Source organism: Gymnoscopelus microlampas (genome assembly GCF_963454915.1).
Source record: "Gymnoscopelus microlampas genome assembly, chromosome: 6".
Taxonomy (NCBI): Eukaryota; Metazoa; Chordata; class Actinopteri; order Myctophiformes; family Myctophidae; genus Gymnoscopelus; species Gymnoscopelus microlampas.
In genome coordinates, this window is record NC_139943.1 from 30,323,791 (window position 1) to 30,351,210 (window position 27,420).

Below are 27,420 nucleotides of genomic sequence, written 5' to 3' on the forward strand. Positions count from 1 at the left end.
ACTCCTTTATTTCTGAACTCCTTTTTGTCTCAACATTGTTGATCCAGACTATGCACCGTGCAGGCTAGGATGGCATGTCTGTGCTTGCAGCCCTGCCCCTACTGGAATGCTGAGCATTAGGGAGAGGGATGGAGAGATGCAGCCAGGAAGAAAAAGAAAAAAGAGCAAGAGAGAGAGGTTATCCCCCATAAGGCCTCCAGTAAGAAAAGGAGAATGTTGGAGAAAGATTTAGAAAAGCAGGAACTGCTGTTTTTTTTTTTTAACTGAATGAATTTCACTCAACAATAGACTAACATATGACTATACTAATCACAACTGCAGCCAGTGCTTGAAAAGATTATTCGAGTTAACTAGAACTAGTTTTATAAAAATCTTTTACTGAAATAAAAACCAAAACTAGACCAACTGAAACTATTGTGTGCACCTAAAAAACGAAGTAAAATAACCTTACATTTACAGAAAATGTATTCTTGGTTTTAGTTTTTGATAATTTGATCAAATGTGTCAGCACAATGTGTCATACAAATTCATGTAGACTTCCCATCCCAAAAAAACAAGTTTTTTTTTATGAACAATAAAAACTAAGCTGAAACTAGCAAACTTACTCATGAATCTAACTGAAATTAAACTGAACTGAAAACTAAAAATGAAAATCAAAGCAAAATACAAAACTATAATAACCTTGGTCCCGCCGTGTCTGTTAGCCAAGCCACAGTGAGGTGTGAGAGCCTTTGAGGGCACAGTGTCAAATAATTTAAGCAAACACGGTTGGCCAAGATCGTCATGTCAATGCAGAGGCAGACTCCCACTGACTTGCTACTTTTGCGCTGTTTGCCAACCCCTATTCTTGTCCTGATTTTGTTTGCATAACCACGCGCAGGCATGCGAGCACACACATACACAGAGTACCTATAGGTTTTGTACAACAGACCATACATAGTCAACATTTGTGCGATGCACGCACAGAGAGAGTGTAGTCTTGTTTGGGAGGTGCAGGTTGGTGTTGCACTGCAGGTCGCAGGGTTCAGTGCTTGGAGTGTCTCCTAGCCTTGCTGACCTTTTATCTGGGCCTATAGAAATCCCCCTCCCCAGGCACTAAGACCCTCAGCCTGCACTGTTTGCACTGACTAAGGCCTTACCTAAACACACTCCACACATGGCTTCAAACACACATTCAGAGGCACCCAGAGCGCTGGGTCACCAACTGAAAGTTCCGCAGGCCCCAGAGAGTAACTTGGAACCACGCCGGTTCTCTCGCGTGGTTGGTTGGCCGACCTGTCCGTGACGAGACGCTCGCGCGTCATTGGCCGGGCGTCCTTCTTTTTTTCCGGGCAAGGGGCGGGGACTGAGCTGTTGCCAGGACCCGAGGCGCATCTGCTGCTATGGTCGTGACTCATCTGTTGCTGGCAGAGCTCACTGTTTTCTTTGTCTGAAATAGGTGGAATGTCCGCTGACTTTCAGACCCAACCTGTTTGGCCAGCCAGCCAGCCAGCCATCCAGCGATCAGGAGTAAGCTAGAGTGGACTTAGGGCCCCTGGCCAACATGCCTCGTTCAGGAGGAAGCACCGCGTCAGGGAGTCACAGTGGGGGATTTTTACATGGGATGTCACTGCTGTAGTTCAGTCAACTGCTCAGTGTCACATCTTCTCATTGCAGCGGATGGATGAAAACCTGTTTTAGTTCCTTTGAGTTTTACATGCCAATTTGATTGTTTGTCTTTCAGGCGGAGGAGCCCTCCTCACCTGGTGGTTGTGACGTGGGGGAACAGAAGGATTGGAATTGCTGGCATTTTTCCAATTGCATTCTCTATTTTTGTCACAATGCTGCTATCTCATGGTCAGATCGCAGTTAGTGATGGTCGACTGCACTTGTCTTGTGACTTAACTGATTAATGCGTAAACCGCCATCACCTCATCGGTTAGTCATCAACACCCACCCCGCTCTGACATCACTGTATTACATAAAACCCTAGAATTTCCCGTACTCCTCCTCCCTCTTTTAACGAGCAATTCATAAAAATAAATTGAATCTGGGTTGTATGTCTGTATCTGTCATCCCCAGGGGTGGTTGCCTTTGATGGGGTTTGACACTCAATACTGTTACCAACTCCATTGTCTCAGTCTGAAGTCTACTTCTTCGATATCCAGGCCTAGATATATGATTGCAGCAAATTTGATCTTAGATTGTCCATATCAGGACACTTTTTATCTTTGTGTTTCTACAAAGCATCCCCGTTTTTAGATCGGGCCTAAAGCTACCGATTGGCCTCCACTCTTTGAAAAGTCTCCCATTCCAGAGAAAGGATTATGTAAGTGACATATATTCTCCCTTCTGTTTCATTCACTGTGAATAGACTTGTCATTTCACTAGAATCTGGATCATTGATTCAATGTTACGTAAATGTACTTTGGGATATGTAAGCGATAGCCTGCGTTCACCATAGTTTTGTATGCTGCTTTGTTCACCATAGTTTGTATGCTGCTTTTGTTTTGTGTGTCTGTGTGTATGAGAAGTACCTGTGGCAGTGTGGTGTGTGGTACAGTATGTGTGTGACAATGTTCTGTGCTGGTCTTGGAGACCGCATCTGGTTACTGGTTACTGTAGTCAGCCGATGAGTGATGCCATCTCGGTACGACGTCACAAGGTGAAGAAGAAAGACTAGACTTCTGTCCGCGAGACAGTGGAATGCACGCCCGTTGGCCTCCACCCACCTCGAGTGTTACGTAAGGCAGTGTACTGTATAGTTAATACAGCATCACAATCATTTGAACCCGTTTTATTTTTAAACGTTGGCTATTCAGAAATAGCAGATATACAAGCTCACCGCTCATCACTTCGTGCCACGCTGCGAGCTTGTACATCTGCTATTATAACATTTTTTTAAAGAATCTTGAAAGGGTTTGAAAAATGTTCAATAACTTTTAGTTTGTTTTAACACAAATCTTCTCTTCTGGGGGTCCCTGGCACAAAACGTTTTTCAGATGGGGGTCCGCGGGCCAAATACATATAAATGTGTGGGTTTACCAGTGCTGTAAAGATGGGCTTCACCATGTTCACTGGCGGCACCGCAACGCCAGCAGCCCCAATGTGGCTGCGACCGCATATGGAGAACAAGTACTGTAAAGTTATTAGTTCCCTGCTGTTTGACTTTGAAGCCCGATTCATTAAGGCCTCTCTCAGTGACGGCCCTCAAGCTGAGCGACGAGGCACCAGACCGGGCCATGCCCCAGTGATCATGAATGGGCTGCCTTCTATTTTAGGGTGACCGCACTGATCTAATAGTTGAAGGCAAATTGATGGAAAGTTCTCCGTGCATGGATTTCCATTACAGTAATTGCTTTCACTTCAGTGGTCACCTCAAGTAACGAGGGGTGTGTGTGTGTGTGTTTGGGCTTGACGCCATTTAGGCCTGCTCACCCATGACCCTAGGCTCACTCATTCGTTCACCTCCTCCCTTTTTTCCCCTCATCCTTCTACAAACCTCTCTGCCCCCACCTCTGTTGCATTCATGGCCTCACTCGCTGATTCACTCGTTTGTGCATACACCCATGTGTGCACGGCACACGCATATGCATACGCACATGCACACGCACATACCCACCCTCCCTCCTCCCCTCTCACCCCGCTGCACTGTTCTCTGTATTCTGTATGGGGCCAGGCAGGCTGATGCTATATTTAGCTCCAGGGTAGAAAAGTATCTGCCCTGTTCTGTTCTCTCCCCCCACTTCTCTAGCTCCTAACCATCACCACCATCACCATCACCGCAGCAGCAGCAGCAGCAGCAGCAGCAGCAGCAGCCACTCAGAGCTTCTGGAGCAAAGAGTTCCATCCCCAACCCTTAAGTTACACCCTCGCCCTCCCTCTCCCCTCTGAAAGGGCAGTCTGCAGGGGCCAGACGGTGAGGCGTTTGCCCCTAGTGTGCAGTAGTTGGGAAGGGAGAAGCAGAGCCTTGCAGTTTGAGCGTGACTGTGTAGAGGACCCCTTATCGGACCCCCTCGTGTCTCTGATACTTTTCAGATAGATTCACTTCGGCCTGCACAAATAGGGGCTTATTTACACAAACAAGCAGCAGCTCAGAACGAAGGCCCAGTGGTCCACCCTAGGCATGCTTCACCAGGCACAACCACCCGCCCACAGTACGCACACACTGACAGACACACACACACACACACACATACACACGCTCTATCACATGCACATGGGACCACAGTTTTCACATAACCCTCTCTATCTCTGTTTAGTTTTTTATCTCTTTTAAATTACTTGTACCCACACAGACACACAACAACACCGAAGTGTGTGGGGCTTCAGAGATCCCGTAGATTAGCGTGTCTTTGTGTGTGTCCATGCTACAGCAGACGGCTGGTATTTCTCACATCTGCAGCTGCACTGCACTGGCCCCACAGGTCCCATCTGTGAAGAGCCAGAGAGAGAGAGAGAGAGAGAGAGAGAGAGAGAAGAAAGACCAGGGGACATAGGGAGACAATGAAAAGAAGCAAGCTAAAAAAAGAATGGGAGGGGGGGAAAGTGTGAAGGAAGAGAGAATGAGAGAGGAAGTTTGAAGGAGAGTAATTAGAGGGCAAGAGAATGATAGGGCTCCTTAACACTGGTCATAATCTTCTCAGCCTCTCTAGACCCTCTGTGCTTTATTTGTTCAGTTCCTCCCTTCTGTTTTGTTTTTGCGTTCAAGTTTCGGTGTCTTAACAGTGAACCTTCCCGATTTGTATCCTATTCATGTTCTGTGTTTCTTAGATTTCTCTGTGTGGTCCTGTGTATTAAAATCTGGCCCCAGGATTTGGATGACAAAATGTTGCTGATTTATTCATACATAATATATCAACTCTGTTGGGTGGAAACCTCATCTGTCCAAAACTGTTAACTTTTCAGGATTCAAATTAACAAAAATTATAAAAGTAGATCTGCTACTTTTGATACTTTTTGTGTGACGCTGTAGTATGATCAAGTAGGGCATTCATTTACGAAAAAATACAAACGGTTAGAATATAGAGTTGGGAGGTTTCTGCCCGACAGCAACGATCTGAATCTTGGGACTGTTTTGTCTCTCGGGGCAGGAATTGTCCCAATCCTCACCTGCTTCTCTTTACCGGCAACAACAAGTTGGAACATGTCCTTAACCTCTGCCAGCATGTCATATTTAAGACTTCAGGTGACGCTGGAAGTCAACACCTTGGCACCCACGTTTCAAAACAGTTACAAACAAGGGGCTCAAGGCACCACCACACTTGTAAATCTGTCATGTTTAATCTTTATACGCATAGATGATTTCCTTTACAATTCATTATTAATTCACCTTAACACATTAACCGAGGCGTCGCAGTACAGTATGTCATGAGCAAAAAATGGCGTACAAAAAAAAGCACTAGCACTGAACGAAATGGTACTGAACCACTTAAATCCTAGTGTCCCTATTGGTGGGCATGTCATAATCTGCAAACATTTTGTGAAAATTGGCAAACATTCAGTGAAAATAGCCAATCTACAAGCTCACACACACACACACACACACACAAGAGATTTAGTGTAGAGGGAAAATAGGGAGGGGGCTAAGGATAGAACCCCAGGGAGGGCAACCTCGGTCAAGTATTATGAGGTTATCTATTTCTCTTTTGCTCTAAAAAAAATCCCCAACACATGTTTAATTACGTGTGACTTGTATGTCAGGTTATTGATTGATTGATTTAATTACTCTATTAACAAGATTATTAACAGGACAGGCAGGACAGTCAAAAGTTATGCTAAAAGGAAAACACAATAAAAGCCCCCAGGGGTTTGTTTCCATTGTGGTCCATTGTACTCTTTATCTATAGGTAGTAAGTTTTAAGAGCAGCATTGGTGGAAAGTAAGTAAGTACTTTACTCAAATACTGTACTTAAGTTCAATTTTGAGGTATTTTTACATTACTGTAGGATTTTCAATCATTACTTTTTACTCCGCTACAATTATTTGAAAACGTTACTTTGTAGATTTGAATTATTATTATAAAACATAATTAACCACTTCATCTATTTAAACTTTCATATTTAAACTTTGGCTATTTGAAAATAGCCAAGAATAGCCGATCTACAAGCTCACTATGTGCTTGTAGATTGGCTATTTATTTTCAAAAGCTAGACGAGACATTCTGCATAATGTATATTGTGATGCCAATACTTGAGTACTTTTACTCAAAGTCAATTTTGATCACCGGAACTTTTACTTGTAACAGAGTGTTATACATTGCAGTATTGCTACTTTTACTTAAGTAAAGAAATGTAGTACTTTTTCCACCACTGAGTAGTAGTAGACCACCTGTTGTTACAGTGCAACAACTACATACATTACACAGCCAGGAACACGTTCACATGAGACTACTGTGACGTGCGCTGTCTTTTTTCCCCCTCTTCCATCTGGAACGTCTCCTCTCCCTTTGATTGGCTGGAGGTCGAGAAAGGGGAGGACACTTATCAAAAGCCTTAAAGTGTTTTCCTCTTTCCCACTAGCTGTAGGTACAGTAGTACAGTGAGAGTGTCTCACATAGAGCAGACAGTCCTCCTCCTGAGCTTTTAAGTCGATTCACACATCGATCCCGGTTCTAGAAGAAGTGGGAAATCGTACCGAAAAGAAAAGAAAACAGCCTGCCTGCATGTTTTAAAGCAATGGTGGGAGATTACTGCGCTCTGTCACCAGGAGATAAAAAGGACATGCACTCACAGAGAAACTCCAAAAACGGACTAAGTTGCAAAATGGTGCTTCAAGCGGTGGGCAAAGTTCTAAGGTAAAAAAAAAAAAAAAAAACTGTTAATCTGTCAGATGTTTTTTGTGTGAGTCCATGTGGATCAATGCAGCTTTGCAACAGCGCCATGCTCGTATGTATGGAACTTCCCATGGCATTAATAGTAAGAGTTGACTGTCAAAAACTTGACTTCTCAACATTAACTGCATCAGGTTAAACCAGGGGTCTTCAACAGGGTGTCCAGGACTCCTAGGGGGTCCTCAGAGTTGCTACAGGGGGTCCGCCAAATCTTTGTGTGATAGGATTTTTTTATTTTACCTTAACCACCTGAACCCCTGGCATCCATTTTCTAAGGAGAACTTTAGCCAAAAATAGCCGATCTACAAGCTCACAACGCCTCGCGCTGCAAGGCGTTGTGAGCTTGTAGATCGGCTATTTTTTGGCACAGAGGTTTGGTGTAGAGCGAAAAAAGAGCAGACCAACACAATTTTATACAATATAGAGGGGGTCCCTGCTTCATCTCTCTCTCATCTAGGGGGTCCTTGGCCTGAAAACGTTGAAGACCCCTGGGTTAAACTATATCAACGCATGTTTTTCTTGTTGTGTTGTTTCTACTGTGGTTGTAGTAGGTTTTGGAGTCCTCGTTCTTGTTGCTGTCTTTCGAAACGTGTTGTAACTTGTGTGTTTAAAGCGAAACTTGTCCCGTGTTGTATCGTCTCGTGTCTTTTCATGTGGAGATAGATTGTTTTATTTGATTGAATCCTGACCGTTTCGATCTATGACTGATTAGCCGGGACGTCGTTTTAAGAATGATGAAAGGGTTGCTTCTACCGCAATTATATGATCTGGATTGTGTATTGGAGCGTCTAGTTCCGGCGTTTACTTTACAGCCAGTGAGTTCGGTTCGGCTGGTCTGTGAAAATAACTCGATCTACAAGCTAACGACGCGTTGCCGTGCTTGTAGATCGAGTTATTTTCGACGGAGCGACACTGTCATACGACGGGAGTATGGCTGTCTTTTAAAGCGATGGTTCCCAAACTTTTTAGCTTGAGACCCAAAAGAGCAATGTGAAGTCTTCTCGGGACCCAAACTAGTGAAAATAGCCTGCAGATCGGCTATTTTCATTACTTTTTTGGATTTGTTTTATAATTTATGGAATTTCTTTGATTGTTTTTTTTATGTATGACATTCTTTAGAAAAACATTTTTATTTTAATGAAAAAAAAAAAAAGTTTTGAAATAATAATAAAAACAACAGCAAACAAAAAATAAAGGGATATTTATTTAATTGTGACCCATAAAAATGTGTCCGCGACCCACAAATGGGTCCCGACCCACGGTTTGGGAAACAGTGCTTTAAAGCCACTCATCATCAGGCAAACGGATCTCCCCAGCAAGAATGAACTGAGGGCAATGTGATCCGTCTTCTCTTCTCCTGTGAATCATTTATTTAAGATTCCAAGTTCTGTTTAAATCTAAGCAAGCACAAACCTAACGCATAACTTCCATAGGGAGTTATTTAATACACACAAATCATCAATATTGCAACAGTTCTTGGTGGACAGTCATGTTAAAGGTTTACATTATGCTTCTTAAAGGAGGAAACCAATTAGTCAAGTGCTCCCTGATTATTATCCTAACAATTAAGTAACAATTGTGCATATTTAAAAACAAAAACATGCATAATTGTTACCTACTTAGTACTTACAGCTTTTTTTGTGTGAATACAACTTAATAATCTGTATGGTAGACCAGTGGTTCTCAGAGTGGGATCCGGGGACCCCCAGGGGTCCTTGAGGAGGGGGTTCCAGGGGGTCCCCAGCCAAATCAGTTAAAATGGCATCAAAATCAGTTTAATCACTTTAACCCATACATCAGCTAATTAGAAAATAGCCAATCTACAAGCTCACAACTCACAGCGATATGACCCATAAACTTGTAGATCTATATGTCAAACAATCTAGGGAAAATGAGAAACGTATCGCACAAAATATTTTTGAAACATTTAACACAAATCTATGGGGTCCCTGACACAACATATTTTCTAATGGAGGGGGTGGGGGGAGGCTGTGGCCAATACAGATTTGGAGGTCCTTGACATGAAAAAGTTTTGAGAACCACCGTTGAGAATTTCAACAAAGCGTAACACAACTGCACTGGTTGTATTTGGTCTCCCTGCTCTTATATGGTGGACCCCCAGGGGTCCTTGAGGGGGGTTCCAGGGGTTCCCCAGCCAAAGTAGTTAACAATATTTAACCACTTTATCCGCTGTGAGCTTTTGATTTTTTTTTTTGAAAAAATATTTTAAACATTTTTTGTCCCTGGCACAAAACATTTTCAGATGGGGGGGTCTGTGGCCAAATAACATCAATTTGGGGGTTCCTTGGCATGAAAAAGTTTGATAACCACTGAATGTCAAAATGCAATCCCCCCACCTGAGGAAGGCGGTGCACTCCATGAGCTCAGCTCAGTGGTAGATATTTCGGCACTTGCACGCACGGTGACCCTGTTCGGGTAGGACAAGGCTTCACGAAAGTATGTGTTGCTTTCTCAGCCGTCATGGATCCGCAAATGAAAGACAGCAGACATAAGACTCAGAAGAATGCATGACCCACATAGAAGAATTAAATAGTGTAAATAGACTTGGAACAGGATTCCCATACATACATACAGCATTAATAACCCCATGGGGGGGGGGGGGAAGAAACATTGCAAAATCAAGGCGAGTGGGGGTGAATGGCATGCATACTGCATGCTCATGCTCTCTAGCCCTGTGTGGAAAAATGGGCCGATGACCTCTGTCATGTTTACATCTGTGTACTGTACTCGCCTTGCATGTGTCATGTGAGAGGGGAGACATGCAGTCATTATGAGTGTGTTCCTTCAGGGGACACAGACATCCCAGTTAAATGCATTTGTGGAAGGATCTGGTGGTGGTGACAGGTGTCTTCATGTCAAACCGGCAGCCCACAGGGCATATGCCTTGTTGTCTAGGCCCCCACACACAGAATAGCAAATAGTTTGAATATGTCCACCATTTTAGGATCTCTAAACAGAATGCTGCATGCAAGCAGTGGAATGTGTCGGGGGGGGGGGGGGGGGGGGTGTGTGTGTGTGTGTGTGTTTGTGTGGTACAGTGGTAAGGTCTATCGTAATATCTCCTTAACAAGTAATGACAGGCCCTACTGTACGCCGCTCCTATCCAGGGACACTTAATTGCTTTCTTTAACCTCCTCTCAGAAATACCACACCGATGGTAATCAGCTGACTTTCTTAGAAGGGCCCACCTTCAATTTATTATTTACCTTTTATAGCCGCCAATGAAAAAATAGGGAGTTTCCAGAAATTCAACATGTGAAAGGGGGGGGGGGGGGGTGGGGTTGAACAAAAGAGGGACTCTATCAAAGTTAACAAGGACACATAGTTTGAGTTTTACAGGGGGAGGAGACTAGACCTGTTTATGACTTAACAGTTACCTTGTTTCCTCCTTCAACGGATGGTTAAATGCCCTTGATTTGGAAGCCGGTCTGAAGATAGGGTTCATTGATAGTTAAAAAGAATGGTTGGTGATAAAGATCTGTGGGATTTGTGGCATCGTGTATTGGCTGTTTTTTGTTTCCAACCCCTATATTAGTTGACTGGGGTCCCCCAGGGCTCTATACTGTTGGGGGGGCTTGTAGAGTTGTGGGCTTGTAGATCTGCAATTTTCGCCAAATGGCCGTCCCAGAATAGGGATGCTAGGGTTCATGTGGTTAATGGTCTCTCACAGTTTTCTGACAGTACCTGTTGATTGAATCATGCTTGTTCCCATGTTTTGGATGCAATAATCACCTGATTGGATTGATCACAAGGAGTGTGGCAGGAAAAAAAGAAAAGACCTCTATCAACTCTCCAGTCATATCAGCAATGTCTTATCTTGTCAGATCAATGTTCAATCTAGCCATCAGATTAAGGGTGCAGGCTACAGTATATCACTCAACAAGGTACTCAACCTGGGGCGCTCCACATAATCTCATTTTACCCACCCACGTGTGTTGTGATGCTGACGAGGCTCCATTACAAGGTCGGTATGGGGGGTCTTGTGTACTTTACAGAAAACCATTCATCACTGGAGGACATGAATCATTATGGGAGAGGAGGGGGTCACAGCTGTACTGGTCTGGGGTCGGTACAGACAGTATATAAATTGGAGCTGGGTGTGCTGGTTATGTCTGTAGTCTGTACTTGAATAATTGAGTTACAACCACTACTGCCACTTATGGTGATGTTCCTGATTGACAGCTGACCCCTTTTGTTGCTTGCCTATGTCCTTGTCCAGTTCTTTACTTAAAATGGAATATTATGTATGCTTTTGTGTGTACACACACACACACACACACACACACACACACACACACACACACACACACACACATAGTGAATGCTCTCTTAAAACTCATGTGTAACTTTACACAGAGCAGCTATTCTGTGTAGACCTCAGCATTGCGAAGCTTGAGCCGCTGGGCTGGTCTGTCCTTAACGCGGACTCTTTTTAGCCCCGTAATGGCTGTCGTGGTTTGGCTCGGCCTGGCTTGGCTCAGGATGCCTGTGCTCCTCAGTCTGTGGTTTTTCAGGGAAAAGGGCCATTGAGAGTCTATTCAGTTTGAGTCTTGAAATAGATCAGGAGGCCTGGTTGGGAGCTCTCTTTACAAAATGACAGAGTTCTCCCTCTCTCTTTCAAGTCCAGTGTTATCAGAGGCTAAAGCACGATTTATGCTGTCCTCGTATGACAGAGCCTAAATTGGGCTATCATAACCCAGTGATATTGTGTTGCTATTGATGTTTTGTCACAGTATGCCTGAGATGGACCTGGAGCAAAGTTCATTAAGCATATCAGAACCTCCTGGCATTCGATTGATTCCTTATCCAACCACTCCATCGTTCGTCTGAATACCCTCCTAGATATAGTTTTGCACTTATCTAGTTTGTTTTCTTAGAAGTGCTTAGGATACTATGGATAGTATAGTTCGTTTTGCCAGTGACTTCGTGACGTACTTAAAGGTCCCAAAAATCTGAAGAAAAGGTGAAGAATTACATCTATAAGCTAACGTAGATGCCGTGCAGTCACAGTGGTTATCTTTACTGCTATCATTTCTCAACTGATTTAAGCATGCACACGTTCAAGCCATGAGCTATTTTTAGCACCATACTAATAGCCGTCTGTTGATGTGGTGTGGAGAGAGAGGTGCATTCAGCACCTTTTTCACACTTTTCAACCGACTTACAGTCTGTAGTAGTCTGGAACAAAAGTTTGGTTTGTTGAGTTCTTTACAAGGGGCAGAGAGGGACATGGAGCATATTTTTACTACTTGGATTGCTCCCTTCACTTACCGGAAAGATTACCCCAAGAATGGCACTGTTCTGGAGAAATAGATCCACCCACAACTCCCCTGAGAGAGAATTTTAAATGACTGACTGGCTGGTTAGGCTGTTAAGGGACAGATTTGGGATCATCTTGCCCTCTGCACATAATTCCTCTTGTCATTAGGAAACTCAAAAGCAAACTCCTCTTTTCAGTAGAGTGAGGAACTTTGCCTTCTGCATGAAGCAGAGAGAAGGCTGGAAGCCATCTTCTTTGTCTTGTTTAACAGTATGGCATGAATGTGAATGCAGTTCACCCTCGCAAATTGTATTAACTACGTCCATATGCCAACAGTTAGATTCCTACGCAATACAGCAGGCCAATTTAAGTAACAGTTGTGCAATATTCGGCTTGGCAGGAACCAAAGGCTGAAGGGGGAAAAGTATTCACTGTGTGGGTTACATGGGTTAAGTTGGAGGGGGGGGGGGCTTAGATACGTTGAATACATTTAGATTGCCTTACGTTACGCACTTACAAAAACATGAAAACGGTGGCCTCTGGTTTCTAGGCTTATAAAGTTGCAGCATGTGCGTTGTACGTCAATGTCGATCGAATCAGCGTTTTTCGAACTGAGCTGAATGACCGTGCTTATGTCTTTGGCACATTCAGCAGTCAACAAAATAGTCCTACGTTTTCCTGCTTTGAACTATTGTTCGACAGGGCATTTTGGTAGCAAATTGTAGCACTTTTAGCCGAAGCACTTAAGCTAATTCCCCCGGCATAGTTCTATAATGTGGTCCCGAGTGATTCTCTGTATTAATTGGAACCAGGTTGCCGGTTAATGAGACAGGCTCTGGGTGTACCTGCCAGAGGCCTGGTTGTCTTTAGAGAGAGGGGTTTATTTTAGAGCGGTGTGTATTCAGCAGTCGGCTAACGCACAGAAGCCCCCCAACTAGTGTTAAGTGCAGCAACGGCGAGCCAAGCGATGTGCGCACCAGTCGCTCAACAGACGTGGACATTGTGAGCGTTTTTTGTGTATGTGTGCACAGACAGGTTTTACTGGACGCGCGACACGTGCTTGCACAAACATACACTAGACGGGGCTAATTTCTGCAGGGTTTTCTCGGGGTCCTCGTGGTGGAATCAGGCTGGTAACGCAGCTGTTGGGTCCAGCTGGTCAGGCCATGAAAAGGGAGAGGGGGGATATAGTCAGCTGTGTGCGTGTGTCCATGCATGTGTGTATATGTGTGTGTGTGTGACAGTCTTTGAGGAGAAGTTGGAGTTAGTGTCAGTGAAAGGTAACGTTTGGGGGGGGGGGGGGTCTGAAAAAAGAGAGTAGCTACAGACAGGAACCAACAGCTGTTGGGTCGGTCTCTGCTCAACACTGACCCCAATGTCACCCTGGTATACAACTTCCCTATTGTTTTTGGTCGAGATAAACACCATCAAATCAGTCACCCATTGCACAGCATTACAACTAAACAGATAGAAATGCAGTTTCTATTTCGTTAGAATTTGTGGGCCCTGCAGGGCCTGCAGAGTACATTCCATTTTGTAATACTGTATATCTAACTCACTTTGACAAAGCTTTCATACACAAAGATGTTGTCATGGATCTTCTCGTCGACTCCCATTTCTTCCCTGGATTCTCTCTGGGTGTATATCACGGATGGGTTCCCACTGGTGCCAGGCTGACTGTGGCAGTCCCCCAGCCCCAGAGACGTGCCCAGCCCTGGCCTTAGTTCCCCTCCAGTCTTGCCTTCTGGCCTGCCCTGATCTGGCGTGGTCTGGTGTGTGCAGGAGTCATCTACTGCCTTTTATGGCAACAACTTTGCCTGAGAGAACTTTACCAAGAACGTGTGTGTGTGTGCACGCACGCGCATTGGGCAGACGGACTATGTGCGCATGAGGGGAGGGGTGCTGGCATAGAGGAAGTTTTCTTTATCCTAAAATAAACTAATGGCTCCAGAATTTCACCTCCCTGTACCACACAAATGTTCAAAAGGAGGGAGGAGGAGGCGTTTGTATGGAAAATGACGAAATTACAGAGAGAGAGACAGGAAATGGCTCAGTGAAACAGAATGTTTTCAAAAGGAAAGGGGGGGAGAGACGAAAACGAGCCGTCTTGAAACTTTTCACAGGAGTGGAATGGATTCTGTGAGGGGCTTATAGCCGAGAGGCCTTTGAACAGTTAGTGTGAGCTGATGGTATCTGTGGAAGAAACTCTTTTTCCCCGAGTAAGCTCTTTCACATGACGGAACATGTAGCTCACGGCATGAAAGCCACATGGACCACATGGATGATGTGCCTCTGTTCTGCTCCTTGTGAGAGGCGAGGGGGAGGAAGCAGCCTGCCGGAGATGATAAAAGGCATGGCGTAGAAAATGATAAGACGAAAGTCTGATAAACAGATAGCATATTTAAAAAGAAGAGGAACGGTTATTTTTTTTCAGACCAATATTGCGATAGCGATTCGGGTCACGACACTCTTTTTAAGTCAATCTTTACTAGTTCCATTTATTTTGTTTATTTTTACTGAAAATAATCGATCGTAAGACGAATAGCAAAAATAGCCAGTCTTCAAAATGACAAACTGTTGTGAGCATGTAGATCGGTTAAGTATAAAGGGTTTACGTGGTTAAAAGAGATACACGTGAGAGTGGAGGCAGGGGGAGGAGAAGGGGCATGGTGGTGAGATGAAAGGGAGAGGACAGGGATGGGAGTACGGGGGGCTTCCTCCACACAATGGTCTATTTGGACAGGTGAGCCTACACTACAGCCACGAGAAGGAGGGAACCAAAAGACATCGAGAATCTAGTAGTGGTGAAGAAATGTCTGCAATGCTTGAGGGAAAGGACTCGGGTCACAGGGAAACAGACAGAGATCAGACATGTAAAGTAGAGGAGAAACAGAAAGTAGCCTGTCATTAATAATTAGCCAACAGCGTGCTGTGTGTGTAGTGTAGGGTTGGGATCCGGAACCGGATCCAACATTGAGGAACCGGCATCGGTTCATCACATTTGGAACCGTTTCCAGAACCGATTTATCACACTGTCAGATAATTTAATTTCAAGGACCACCATAACTCTGAGAGTTACAGACCTTTTTAAGGGTCCATTTGGAACCCCCTCAAGTAACCCTGAGGGTCCCTGTAGTACCTCCCTTTAAGAACCAGTGAGGTATATAGGATTATATAGGAATCGTTAAAGGGAACCGTTAAGGAATCGTAAAAATCCTAAAGGATCCCAATCCTAGTGTAGTGTCGTTGGCTCCACTGCTCTGGTTCTGCTGGCTAATAAGCCAGCATCATGCCACGGTCAATCATTCCCCAGCAAACGTGTACAGTATGTGTGTGCACAGTCTGTCTGTGCACGTGTGTGTGCGTGAGAGCCTGGTACGACAGTGAAAGTGAAGTGTAAAGCTGTAGGCTTGGGTGATATCCAATTTTTTTTTAATTGAATCTCACACTGGTAGTAAATATCACCATGAGCCTATAAATGCAATTTAGAAAAGCCATGTGGGTGCTCTTGGACAGTAGAGGATGTATCGCGAGGTGTTGGTAATAAATGGCTGGCACTGAGAGTTCTGCAGGCATGGTGTGTCAATCTGGGAGACCAGGTTGATGTCTGAAAGTGGAATGAAAACGGGGCTTTTGAACACTGCATAGTATACCAGCTATGGGGCCTCACGCTCCACACTCATGTCATGTTTTGTATGTGTTGATTAGTTCCCATGGTTATCAGCTGGGGTTCCTTCACCCCGTTCCCCCCCACACTTCACTACCCTTCACTCTTACCTAAATCTCCAATGTGTCTTTTTCTTTGGCTGTATGTATCGTGGACTTGTCTCTCTCTCTCCCCCCTCTCTCTCTCTCTCTCTCTCGGTTTCTCTCTCCTTCCGTTTCTGATTCGCTCTCTCTGTTTCTCTCTGTCCTTGCAGAACATAGGCCAGCATCCAATAGCGGGAATTCTGGGAATCGGTTGAACGGGGAGAGTGTCTCTTTGAAAGGGGGAAAGGCAAGAGCCAAGAACACATGGCTGGATCATTGTTTTTAGACACAGGGTTTGTTGGAAATAGAAAAGATTGCAGGAGAGCGAGAGAGAGGGAGGAGGGCAGCGGAGCGCGGCGGAAATGAAGGTCAACAACAGCGCAATAAATTCAAGGGGAAGCAAAGTAGAATTGTCCCTGTCCTCAAGCAAACCCAAACAACAGTAGCACAGCCCCGTAGACTTTCAGAGAGTCCAGAGGTAAAGGGAAGAGAGGACTTCAGTCATTACAGAACGAGAAAAGCCTTGGGAGTGGAATGCAGATCATGCTGTTTATATTCTTCTCTAGTTCCCTTTTAATGCCCGGAATAGAGATACTTCAATATCAACTTCAAGTCGGGGGCCCACTTAAGAATGATTTATAGGTGAGCGCCGATGTCGTGCACTGAAAATGTCAGATCTGCAAGCTTAACGCGCCACAGCACAACGCGTGGTGAACTTTACAGATCTGACATTTTCGGTGCACGACACCCACGCGCTATTAAGTGTAACTTGGGCTTCATCCTCCAAGTTATGGAGAAAGGCAGACTGTTTTGAGGGCAGATCCGCGCAAGTAAGTCTATGTTTAGCCATGCGGCTGAACAGAACAAAGCCGGCTGTGTCAGCTCTTTTTTATTTGTCTCACTGGTGTATCAAGCCTTTTGACCTTTGACCCCAGATAAGCCTGCGTCAGTGCAGGGGCGGGGGTGGGGGGACACAAGAGGTTATGGCCCTGGAAGTGTAGGGCGAGTGTGATGTGACATACGCATGCTAAAACTAGCAGTGGAAGTACAAGGCGCTCGGGACGATCGTCTGTGCGGTAGTTCTCGGCGTAACGATGGGTCAGAGGTCAGCCTTGTGGCGCGGCTACAGCCACATGAGGCTGTCTGTATGGGAGCGCTGGGCTGGCTGCTATGAATGCCATGTCTCTGTTGGCTCATACTAATGACAGCATGAACTGAACTGTTGGCGTGTGTGTAGTAACGATGCTAACACTTGTACCATTTGAAAGGTTCCCAGCCTCATTTGACAGCCATGCACTAGCACACAGACACCAAAGGTTCCAGAGGGCTTGCAGATCTCTGGAATGAATCCATGATCTGCATCTTAACAACAGTTTGCCATGGCCTTGGTTGAATTTTCCATTTTCAATACATGATTTGTGGACAGTTCAACACTGCACCCGTGCCCACACTACCTAACCTTAACCGTTCCGTTCTCCTTTGTGTCTTGCAGGAAGTCGAAGACGAAGCCCAATGGGAAGAAGCCGCCGGCAGAAGAGAAGAAGCAGTACCTAGAGACGGAGTTCACGAAAATCCGCGTGGTGGACTTTGACCTCAAGGAGCTGGTGGTCCTCCCCAGAGAGATAGACCTCAACGAATGGCTCGCCAGCAACAGTGAGTAGTCTGCGCTGTCCGGCGGTAGAGTAGCTCTAAAAAGGCTCCTAAGAATAACAAACGGAAGTTGTCAGGAAGAATTGTATACACCATAAAATCCTTTGTTAAATTAACGCAGATGAGGTTTACCAGAGCCATATAAGAAAAACTACACTTTATCCTGTCTAAGTAAAGGTATTTCAGCTGTAACTTACCGTAACTGACTTCTCTTCGGTTTACACTAGACCCTAAACGTTTCCAAACATGAGATACACGAGATGCTCAAGTGTAATGGCCTCTGGGATTTGGAATGCGCCGTTTCGGACATTTCTTTTTTTTTCTGTTTTGTTCACCTGGGTATGCCCTTGTCATCTGGAGACTGTTCCATTGATATTGGAGCTGTTGAATCTGACACAGCCAAGTCCTTAACATGTTGCAGCCCTGCTACAGGCCATAGCCTGTTCTCAATAATAATACCATGCGCTGCATGTTTTCTCTTTTACCACAATCGTTTTACAGCCAAATCCAGTCCCTGTTGCGCAACGCAGTATTTCAACTCGTACTGAAGATGATCAGTATCAGCATGATCATCTCCTCAAGAGTTTTAACCACTAAAGCCCTATATAGTACGACGAATAGCAAAAATAGCCAATCTGCAAGCTACTGTAACAACTTGTAGATCTGCTGTTTAAAAAGTGCAGTTCTTTTCCTTTTTTGGGGGGGACAAAACAAAGGACAATACAGTACACTATAAGATACACACAGATAACAAAAGCATAACATGAAAACAATTATTTATCTATTTTAATCTTTTTATTTGGCCAAAAAAGGGACACCAGAATCAAAGTAGTTACGACTTTGCACTGTGCTGACTTAGCTGAAGTGGGCAAGGATCATGAGATTCTTTATTTTGGCGATCTTCCCTTGTTTTGGTTGCATTCCCAGATCAGCCAGGTGCTTAGTGGGGCGAGGTGAAGAAACGAAATCCAAAGACTGAGCGTTCCTTTCCCTTCCCTTTTTAGCTGATAAAACACTTCTGTAAAAACAGACTGGGCATGTTTTGTGCCCACGAATGGTTTTGTTGTTCCAGACTGAAAAGAGTAAATGTGCACAAAACTTACATACACAAAACTCATGTTTTAACCACATTAACCCCGGTGTCTTTATTTTGGGAAATTATTTTCTACATTAAATATATATATATATTTTTTGGTACATTTCCAAAAATTGCAGAAGCTCATGACACGTCACATCCGCTTTGTGAGCTTTTGGATTGGCCATTCTTCGCTATTTATCATGCATATTATAGCGCTTAAGTGGTTAAACACAAACATGTTCTGTTTTCAAGAACTTAATATGCACTTCCTTTTTATAAGACAAACACAAATCCCACCATCTGCCAGTTTGCATGCGAATTGTTGCGTGTATGACATTAATAAGTGATTACATGATAAATAGTTATTGTACTCTACTCTTTAATTTGGGCCTAATGAGTCCTTTTAGCATGTAACCGAGTGTGACGAGGTTCCCTTGAGGCAGAAATACCTGTTTCAGATTTAGGCAACGGAGCCAAAAACTCCAAACACATGCCAAAGATGCAGCCACCTCCCATTGTGTTCTTTTCATCTGGGACACAGTCATTGTCATGTGCTGCATTTGATGGATTATTGTTTGTGACAGTCACTTTCCACGGATTATAGTGATAGATAACATAACAGACATGCGTTACGGCATGTCCTCATCTTATCTTCCATAGGAGAACATAGCCTGACACTTTCAGATTACTAATATGTCTGTCTGCCTTCAATATTAATAACCATGGCAGTATTTTTATTGCTTTTATTACTAGGGACTCTTAATCACCTAAACCCCAGCATCCATATACCGGGAAAACTCGCAGAAAATAGCTGATCTGCTGGCTCACAAATGCGCCCGCGACACGCTTGTGAGCTAGTCGATCAGCAAAGATATTTAATATAGAGCAAAAAACAGAAAAGTTACTAGTACAGAGCCCTGTGGGACTCCGCTCAACAACGTACTATGGGGTTTAAGTGGTTAAGATTTCCTGGGATCCAAACAGTATTGACAATGTCCTAATCGTCCCATTTGTTGATGAAGCAATCCTAATTAAATTACTCTGTGTGTGTGTGCGTGTGTGTGTGCGCGCGTGTCTCTCTTTGTGTGAACCACAGCGACAACATTCTTCAACCTTATCAACCTGCAGTACAGCACCATCTCAGAGTTCTGCACTGGGGACACCTGTCAAGCCATGACGGCCTGCAACACGTGAGTACAACCGCTCCAGCTGTTGGTTTATTCAGCAGCTTCCCGCCGAGTCGGCGAGTCCCATTGGTTTATTCATCGGAAATCTTAGCGTCCCATTGGTTAATTCATCAGAAGTCTACCGTCCCATTGGTTAATTCAACAGAAGTCTTATCGTCCCATTGGTTAATTTATCTAGGAATGCCTGAATCCCTTGCATAATGCTATGGTTTGGAGGCGGTCATAACCTCTGGGATGTTCCCACTTCCTTTAAACCATTCAGTCCTTTTGTTTGAGCTCACTAGGTCATTGCTAATGTTGGAATCCCCAGTACGCTCATTGCATTCTCAAACTGCTTGCAGTGGCATGCTATACACATTCATGGATACATTTCATGTGCTGCATTCCCTCGGCCGCTGCGTCTGACTTTTATCTGGCGTCTGCTGGCGATGCCACTGAATTCAGGACATGCAGTTCCTAGATCGAGTGCCGTGATCAGAGACGAGGCTGAATGTTAAACAACACAGCCATTTTGTTCCTGTGTGCACCTGGGAGGGAGGGAGGGAGGCCTGGGGGCGTTGGTGCAAAGGCACATACATAACTATTACACAAAGTCACCAGACAGGGTCTTAAAATGTCACTGCTGCCTGTGATGTTTATAGAGGAATGCTGTGGCTGTCCCACTGTGGGAGGCCGTCCTTGTCCTCTGAGGTGCTTAATTGCTGGTGATGTCTCCCCGTAGAGTAAAGCAGGGCATACCCCCTACGGTAGTAAAAGGGCTGTTAAGGACAGTCATAACATGAAGTCCTATTCAGGCCATGTTAACAGAGAGGAGGTGGCCCCACTGTAAGTATTTATACAACTTATTTTGAGTATTTATCCAACTAGTTTACCCTGTCGGGGTGCGCTGCCTCCTTTATGTGTGATTCCTTGTCTTCGGGAAAGAGGCCCTCTTCCCCCGTGTATACTTAAGGCTGGAAGAACCAGATTACCCACACTGCAACTCATGTCCTCTCTGCTCTTCGCATGTTGCACGTAAACACGCAAACACACTTGCACACGTCACAAATAAACAGTCAAAACAGGACTGTGACACGTGACGGCTGCGACGAACAATAGAGCGATCATTGAGCAGCAGTTGTGAGAGATTTGCTGTCACTGACAAAGCATGTCACGAGTTCATCTTTTAGTCATGACTGTATTTCTTCCTACCCATGTCACCTTAAGCTACTGTTATTAGCACACACGCCCTGAGAAATAACCTACCTTTCTGGCGTGTGAAATGACAACAGTGGCAGAAGTTTTCTTTTGTGCAAGTTCTTTTTTTTGTTGTTTTAAATGGGCTGTGGAAATGAAAAGTGGACAGCCCAAATTGAAAGGACTTCTAGAATTACTCAGAATCTACGTCTTCATAAGGCGCACTACTGCTGTACCCAATCATTACGATGTGTGGAGTAGGGCTGTCACTATTTCCTTTTTTGTGTGTGATTATTCTGTCAAAGAATTCTGTCTAATCATTTAAGTCCTATTTTATACTCATTTTGTCATTGTGAGCTTGTAGATCACCTATTTTCGGTTAAAAGAAATGTTTTAACCTAAAACAATTTGTTCTGATCGATTAAACTGATTAGTTCGATTAACTGTTGCACCCGTAGTGTGTAGTAAGACATTATAAGAGTGAGCTCAAACCATTCATAATGGTCACGGGCAGCAGTCTTTCTTCCACAGTGTGTGCCATGGTGTGCCACAGGAGCGCGCCACCCCGCCCTTTCCTGTATGTACGGGGCCTGGCATCCATCCTGGGCTGGTGTAGGCGGCGTCAGTGCCCCTCTGCCCTAAGGCAGAGCTCAGCACTATTTTTGGAAAGAAAAGTTTCCATGAAGCTATGAGAGGGAACAGGACCATTTGTTAGTTATTTAGACCCGTTTTGAGTGGGTGGATGGGTGTGTTGAGGGAGAGACACATGATGATTATACGCTTATGCCATAATGTAAGGAAGTCATCGTGCACGACGGGAACAACCCATATGACCTTCGTTGCATGTCTGTGCTTTTTTGGGGTTATTTTTTTTTTGCCGTGTACACAAGTGAAGCGGGGAAGACCGATTTTGTGCTTCAGTCAGTGTTTCTCCCACGCAATCCCGACAGGAGCGGAGCGCCCTGGCCCCTGGTCCTGTGGTCAGCCCCCCCCCCCCCCCTCGTGCAGGGTCAGTTATGTGGACTCTTTACATTCCTCAGGATTTGTAATGTCTGCTTCCCAAGACCCTAACACCACTTTTCCACCAGCCCTGGCCTGGCCTGGTCTGGGCTGGGCTGGGCTGACTAGTGACAATGGCCACTTATCCTTTTGCATTAGGGGTGATGCAAAGAATCGAACTAATCGATTATTAAAGAAATCATTGATTTTAATCAAATTGATTTTCAAATACACCAAAAGTAACTACAAGCTCACGCGTCACAAGCTTTTTGCTATTTTTGGGCCTGTCAACTGTCATCTGTCAGCTGTTTCACCTCATTGAGCCCCAACCTGAATGAGTCTGGTTTCAGCCTAGAATCTGGATCGGATACCCTTCCCACTTTTGTAACTCAGTCGGCTTCCAGGCTTCATTAGTTGGCTAATAGCCGCCCTGCTCCTATCTCTGAGGTGTCTGCTGACTTGCTAGCGTGACTGCCGTTGTGTTTGTTTGTTGACTCCCGGCTTGACCTTTCGCTAACTATGATTCTTCTGTCGCCCGGGCCCTGAGGGGTTTCGGCCTTCGGTTACGCCGCTCAGCTTATCTGGGTCACCCTCCCCGGAAATGTTTGACCAGCGGAGGGACCGGGCCAAGCGACAGGGGGATCGGTGTCGCGTTACTCCTGAGACTGCAGGGAATTTGGCCCGATCAGGAAATGAAAGCCCCGGGGCAGCGGGTTCACTAAGTCCACTGGAATGAAAATATGCAAACATGATGGCTTATGTTTGGATGTGTGGTTCGATCCAGGACACCAGGGGGCAGGCTCGAGATGATGAGGAGGCCATGTCCTTATACAGACACCAGTCATTCAGAAAGAGAGCAGGAAGGAATCTGGGTTTGTCCAGAGTGGTGAAACAGTCTGGATGTGGGCAGTGTGTCATCAGACACCTCTGTCTTGTCCTAACGGGTGCTGTAAATGAATCAGCCGTTTCTGAGTTTCAGGAAATGCTCTTCTTGATATGTAACCTGCTTTACCCCCGACCGACCGTGAACTTCTTTGGAAAAACATTCACTCAACATTGAATCAAAAATGAGCCCAGTTCGTAGTTGTGAAATATCCTTACTCACCGTCACTTCCGACACGGATCATGTTGTAAAAATGTGCATGTGACATTTTCATGATGGAAATAATAACCTCTATTCTAATGGATCCAATGTTGTTACTTACTCACTGTCACAAGCTCTTGTTAATTGGTTAAATATTTATAAATCACACTTAACCACTTTGAACCTGATGTCCCTATTTTTGGCATCTCATTGTTGGCAAAAACGTTCAATATTTCCCCCCAATTTTTCCAAAGTAGCAAAAATATATTTGCTACTTTTGTGCAACACTGTCATATGACAATATATAAAATAGGGCATTAATTTATGGAAAAACATATCGTCTCTATCGGGTGGAAACCTCATATGTCCAAAACTGTTACTTTTCAGGATTCAAATTAAAAAATGGCAAAAGTAGCAGATCTGCAAGCTCAAGGCGCATCGCTTCGCGACTTTTTTTAAGCTTTCAGATCGGCTCCTTCAAGTAGCAAATCAAGTAGGGCGTTAATTAACGAAAAAACACAATGTTAGAATATGGAGATAAGAGGATTCTACCCCGACAGCGACTATAAATAGATTAAATATGGACATACAAGTTTCCTGTTCAACGGCAATTATATGTTGTGAAATGTGCAGCATGTGACATTATGTAACATTTCCCCTTCATTGTTTGTCTCTGCAGAATATACTACTGGTATGATGAGAGGGGGAAAAAGACGAAGTGCACTGCTCCTCAATACGTCGACTTTGTCATGAGTCTTTGTCAAAAACTGGTCACAGACGACGACATCTTCCCTACAAAATACGGTAATTCGTTTTCCTTACCATTAAACCTTGTACTATTTACTGTGTGTTGGACATTACTTTCGCATGTATAAAATACAGTCTTTAAATCTTGAATCTAAACTATACAGATGTTTACAATGTGATGGTGCTGCAGTGCCCTCTGCTGGTGCACTTGTTGAACAGCAGGGCAGTGTAGCTCAGTAGTCAGCTGACTTATACCAATGTTTTTCTTACAATTGGTAATCGACAGGCCAGGTATTTGACTTCAATAAAGCCTGGTTTACACGTAGTAATGTGACACGATGCACAAGGAAGTATTCAGGCAGAATAGTTCTAAGGTCACAGACCTTCATCAGGATGATGAAGGTCAACATTGATTAAAGGTAGGGTAATGTTTTGGTTAAAACATGTTTTTTTAAAGTTAAAGCTGTATATTCTGATAATAATCATTGCTATAGAGTGTTTATTCAGTAACAGAGGTGTCCTCGTCTCTCAAGCTCTTTAATAAATAGAAAATACAATTTCAGTTGGGTTGGGTCAGTTGGGTTGCTATCAGCCTATCAGGACAGCGTACCCATTTATCAACTTAAATTACTTAAATTGTATAGTGTTCCAATTTTATCTGCTCATTTCTTTGTGTCATCACTTCCAATTTCACTTATTAATCCTACATCCTGTATGAGTTATCTCTCCTGATTGGATCAAATTGGTATCTCGAGCTGCAAATAAATGTTTTGTTTACTGAAGAGCTGGAGAGACAGGGAAACTTCTGTTACTGAACAAACACTTGATAGCAATAAGTATTATCAGAACATAGAGCTATTTAACACTTATTTTAACACAAATGATATCACTTACCCTATCTTTAATCAGTGTTCAGGCGCATACAGGCATCATATAGGCTCTAATGCAGCATGTCAGCGAGTCGCTGGTTCAATTCCCGAGCGTTAATCTACGAAAAAAGTTAAAACATGGAGATAAGAGGTTTGTGCACAGCGATGATATCTAAACCCGGTCTTGTGTCCTCTTTCCCTTCCAGGCAAGGAGTTCCCCAACTCGTTCGAGTCCTTGGTAAAGAAGATCTGCCGGTACCTGTTCCACGTGCTGGCTCACCTCTACTGGGCGCACTTTAAAGAGACGGTGGCTCTGGACCTGCAGGGTCACCTGAACACTCTGTACGCACATTTCATTGTTTTCGTAAGGGAATTCAACCTGGTCGACCCCAAGGAGACCTGTATCATGGACGACCTGTCCGAAATCCTCTGCGCCCCCGTCCCGCCGCAGCCCCCCGTCCCCTCCTCCGCCGCCCCGGCCCCCTCAGACCCCTCTCCCTCTTCACAAAACCATGTGACAGAGAGATGAGCAGGGGCCGCGGTGAGACCACCAGCCCCGGGGGGTGATAGAAGATTAAGATAGATGGAGAGAGGAAAACACAGCCTGGCCCCCCCCTTTCCTAGGCACCAACGGCGCCAGCAGGACTTAGAGACCTTCCACTACCCTTATATTTCGCTACGACACCAACCAGCCAGACGGACGGAAGGAGAGGGGGGGGAGGGTTTTATCGAGGGGGTGGGGTGGCGGGGAGGGGTTTGTCACGCCAGCAGGAATTGGCGTGAGCGTTTCCTCCCAAGGGGCAAATCCCTCCCATCTTCTCTGCAATTTAAACTAGGAACAAAAATGTATGTTTTTTTTTTTTTGTTGATGTTGGAGTTTTATTTAGTTTCATTTATTTAATTTTTTTTGCTCGGTGGAGGACAGTGTGACCATTTGCCCATCCCCCCCCCCCCCCCCCCCCCCCTCGTCCTCTGCTTGTCATACAGTGTAGGATGGGGGCTTTGCTTTGCTTAAACATACTATTGTACAGTGTTGTTAAAACGTGTGGAGAAAAAGGCATCTCTGTTAATCCTACAGCCTCTACGCTACCCCCCCCCCCCCTAGTGGCGGGGGAGTCCAGACTGTAGGGTGGATGGCCACTACGCTGGCCAGTAGGGAGCCATGTTACTGCCTGGTGGGGCGATACTAGCCAATCACTGTTTTAGGTTGAGTTTCTGGGGAATGTTTAAAAGCGCTTCCTACTCAGGACCTGAAAGAATATTGTCACTGCTGCCAGAGAGAAGATGATTCTCTCTCTCTCTCTCTCTCTTTAATTCTCTCTCTCTCTCTCTCCCTTTCGCTCTGTCCCTCGTTCTCCCCTCTCCACAAGACCGCTCTCATTCATTCCTCCATATTACAGATGTTTGATCTTGTATAACTGTAGTCACATAATCATCCGCTGTATCCCGTTCCTAACAATCCTCATAGAAACCTACATGTAGGGTGGGGGGGGGGGGGGGTGTCGGTAAAGACATAGCGTGGCAAATGCCACACAAAAATTGAGAGACGGAGAAGAAGATGTAAAGATTGTATATTAGATATTTAATCTGATCAGAGGGAACCGCTATTAACGAGACTGAAGCCTATATCTGGCCCTACTAGGGAGGTTGGCGGACACCTCTTCCCCAGACGTCAGAGCTTGTTTGCTGGGTTACAGCGTGGCAGAAGCCCCCCCTTCCCCTCCCCTCACTCCAGTAGCACAGGAGAAGGACAAAGACATTTCTCAATGTCTGCAGGCCCACAGCGAGGAGGTGGTGACAGGTGGGGAGAATGTGGTTTTCTTTGGAGGGGGGTATTTTTTTTCTGCCCTGCTGTTTGCGTATTGCTGAAGTTCAGTGGTGGACAAAGTACTCAACCCCCCCAGTACTTGAGTCAAAGTATAATTACTCCTGTTCAAATATTGCTCCACTACAGGTGAAAGTTGCTCTTGTCAGATTTGGACTTGTGTTAAAGTACTGGAGTACTTGCTTTAAAAAGTAAAAAAAATATCAATAATAGTGAAGATGGCATATCTACAAGCTCACAACGCATGGCAATGCGTTGTGAGGTTGTAGATCAGTTATTTTCACGATATTTGAAATATGGCTTAAGTGGTTCATTCATAATGTACTTTTTTCATTCCTAGAAATGTAGTGGAGTCAAATAAAAATTTAGTGGAGTGAAAAAAATACAATACCCAAGTAAAGTTCTGATACTCAAAAAGTTTACTTAAGTACAGTACTCAAATAAATGTACTTTGTTACTGTCCACAACTGCTGAAGGCAAGAAATGACATCAATATTCCCAGCACAACATTTTTATATTTTTTTGTTTTTTTTTATTTGTCCCTTTGAAATTTTCTTTCTTTTTTTTTAAATTATCAAAGAGGAAATTAGTTCATAAATATCATTACACATGTATAGAAAATGCACAATGTCTGCTTGGACTTCACTGTACAAAGAATCGCAAGCGGGTTCCGTCAGACATAGCCTCTGTATCGAAAGGAGGATTGGGTTTATGATTCTCCTTTTTATTTTATTTATTTTAATTTTGTTTTTTTTTGTTTGCAGGGTTCTTCAGTTCTGGCTTTCATTTTTATGTATTTTAATTATTAACTAAGTTAAAAGCAATTTAATATTTTAAGCTCTGCGGATTATAATCTAATAAAAGACAGAAATGCCACTCCGTCTCTGTGTCTTTTAGTAAAAATAAAATGACAAACCTCGAATAGACAAAATAGACAGAAATCTATTTTTCAGTTCAGTCTAA

General features: G+C 44.3%; 1 protein-coding gene across 4 annotated transcripts in view; it reads left to right on the forward strand.

Annotated features, from left to right (window-relative positions):
- The window catches only part of mob2a (MOB kinase activator 2a), an 86,545-nt gene extending 59,212 nt beyond the window's left edge, over nt 1–27,333 (forward strand). For 3 of the 4 annotated variants that reach the window (XM_084060327.1, XM_084060326.1, XM_084060325.1), the window contains exons 2-5: nt 17,335–17,495; nt 19,667–19,760; nt 23,696–23,820; nt 24,839–27,333. In XM_084060327.1, the coding sequence (XP_083916453.1) occupies nt 17,335–17,495; nt 19,667–19,760; nt 23,696–23,820; nt 24,839–25,161 (703 nt within the window). In that variant the 3' untranslated portion in view covers nt 25,162–27,333. Of the gene's footprint in view, nt 1–6,513; nt 6,776–17,334; nt 17,496–19,666; nt 19,761–23,695; nt 23,821–24,838 lie in introns of those variants that run through there. The other variant, XM_084060324.1, reaches the window with a different exon arrangement.
- Nucleotides 27,334–27,420: the final 87 nt, after the last annotated feature.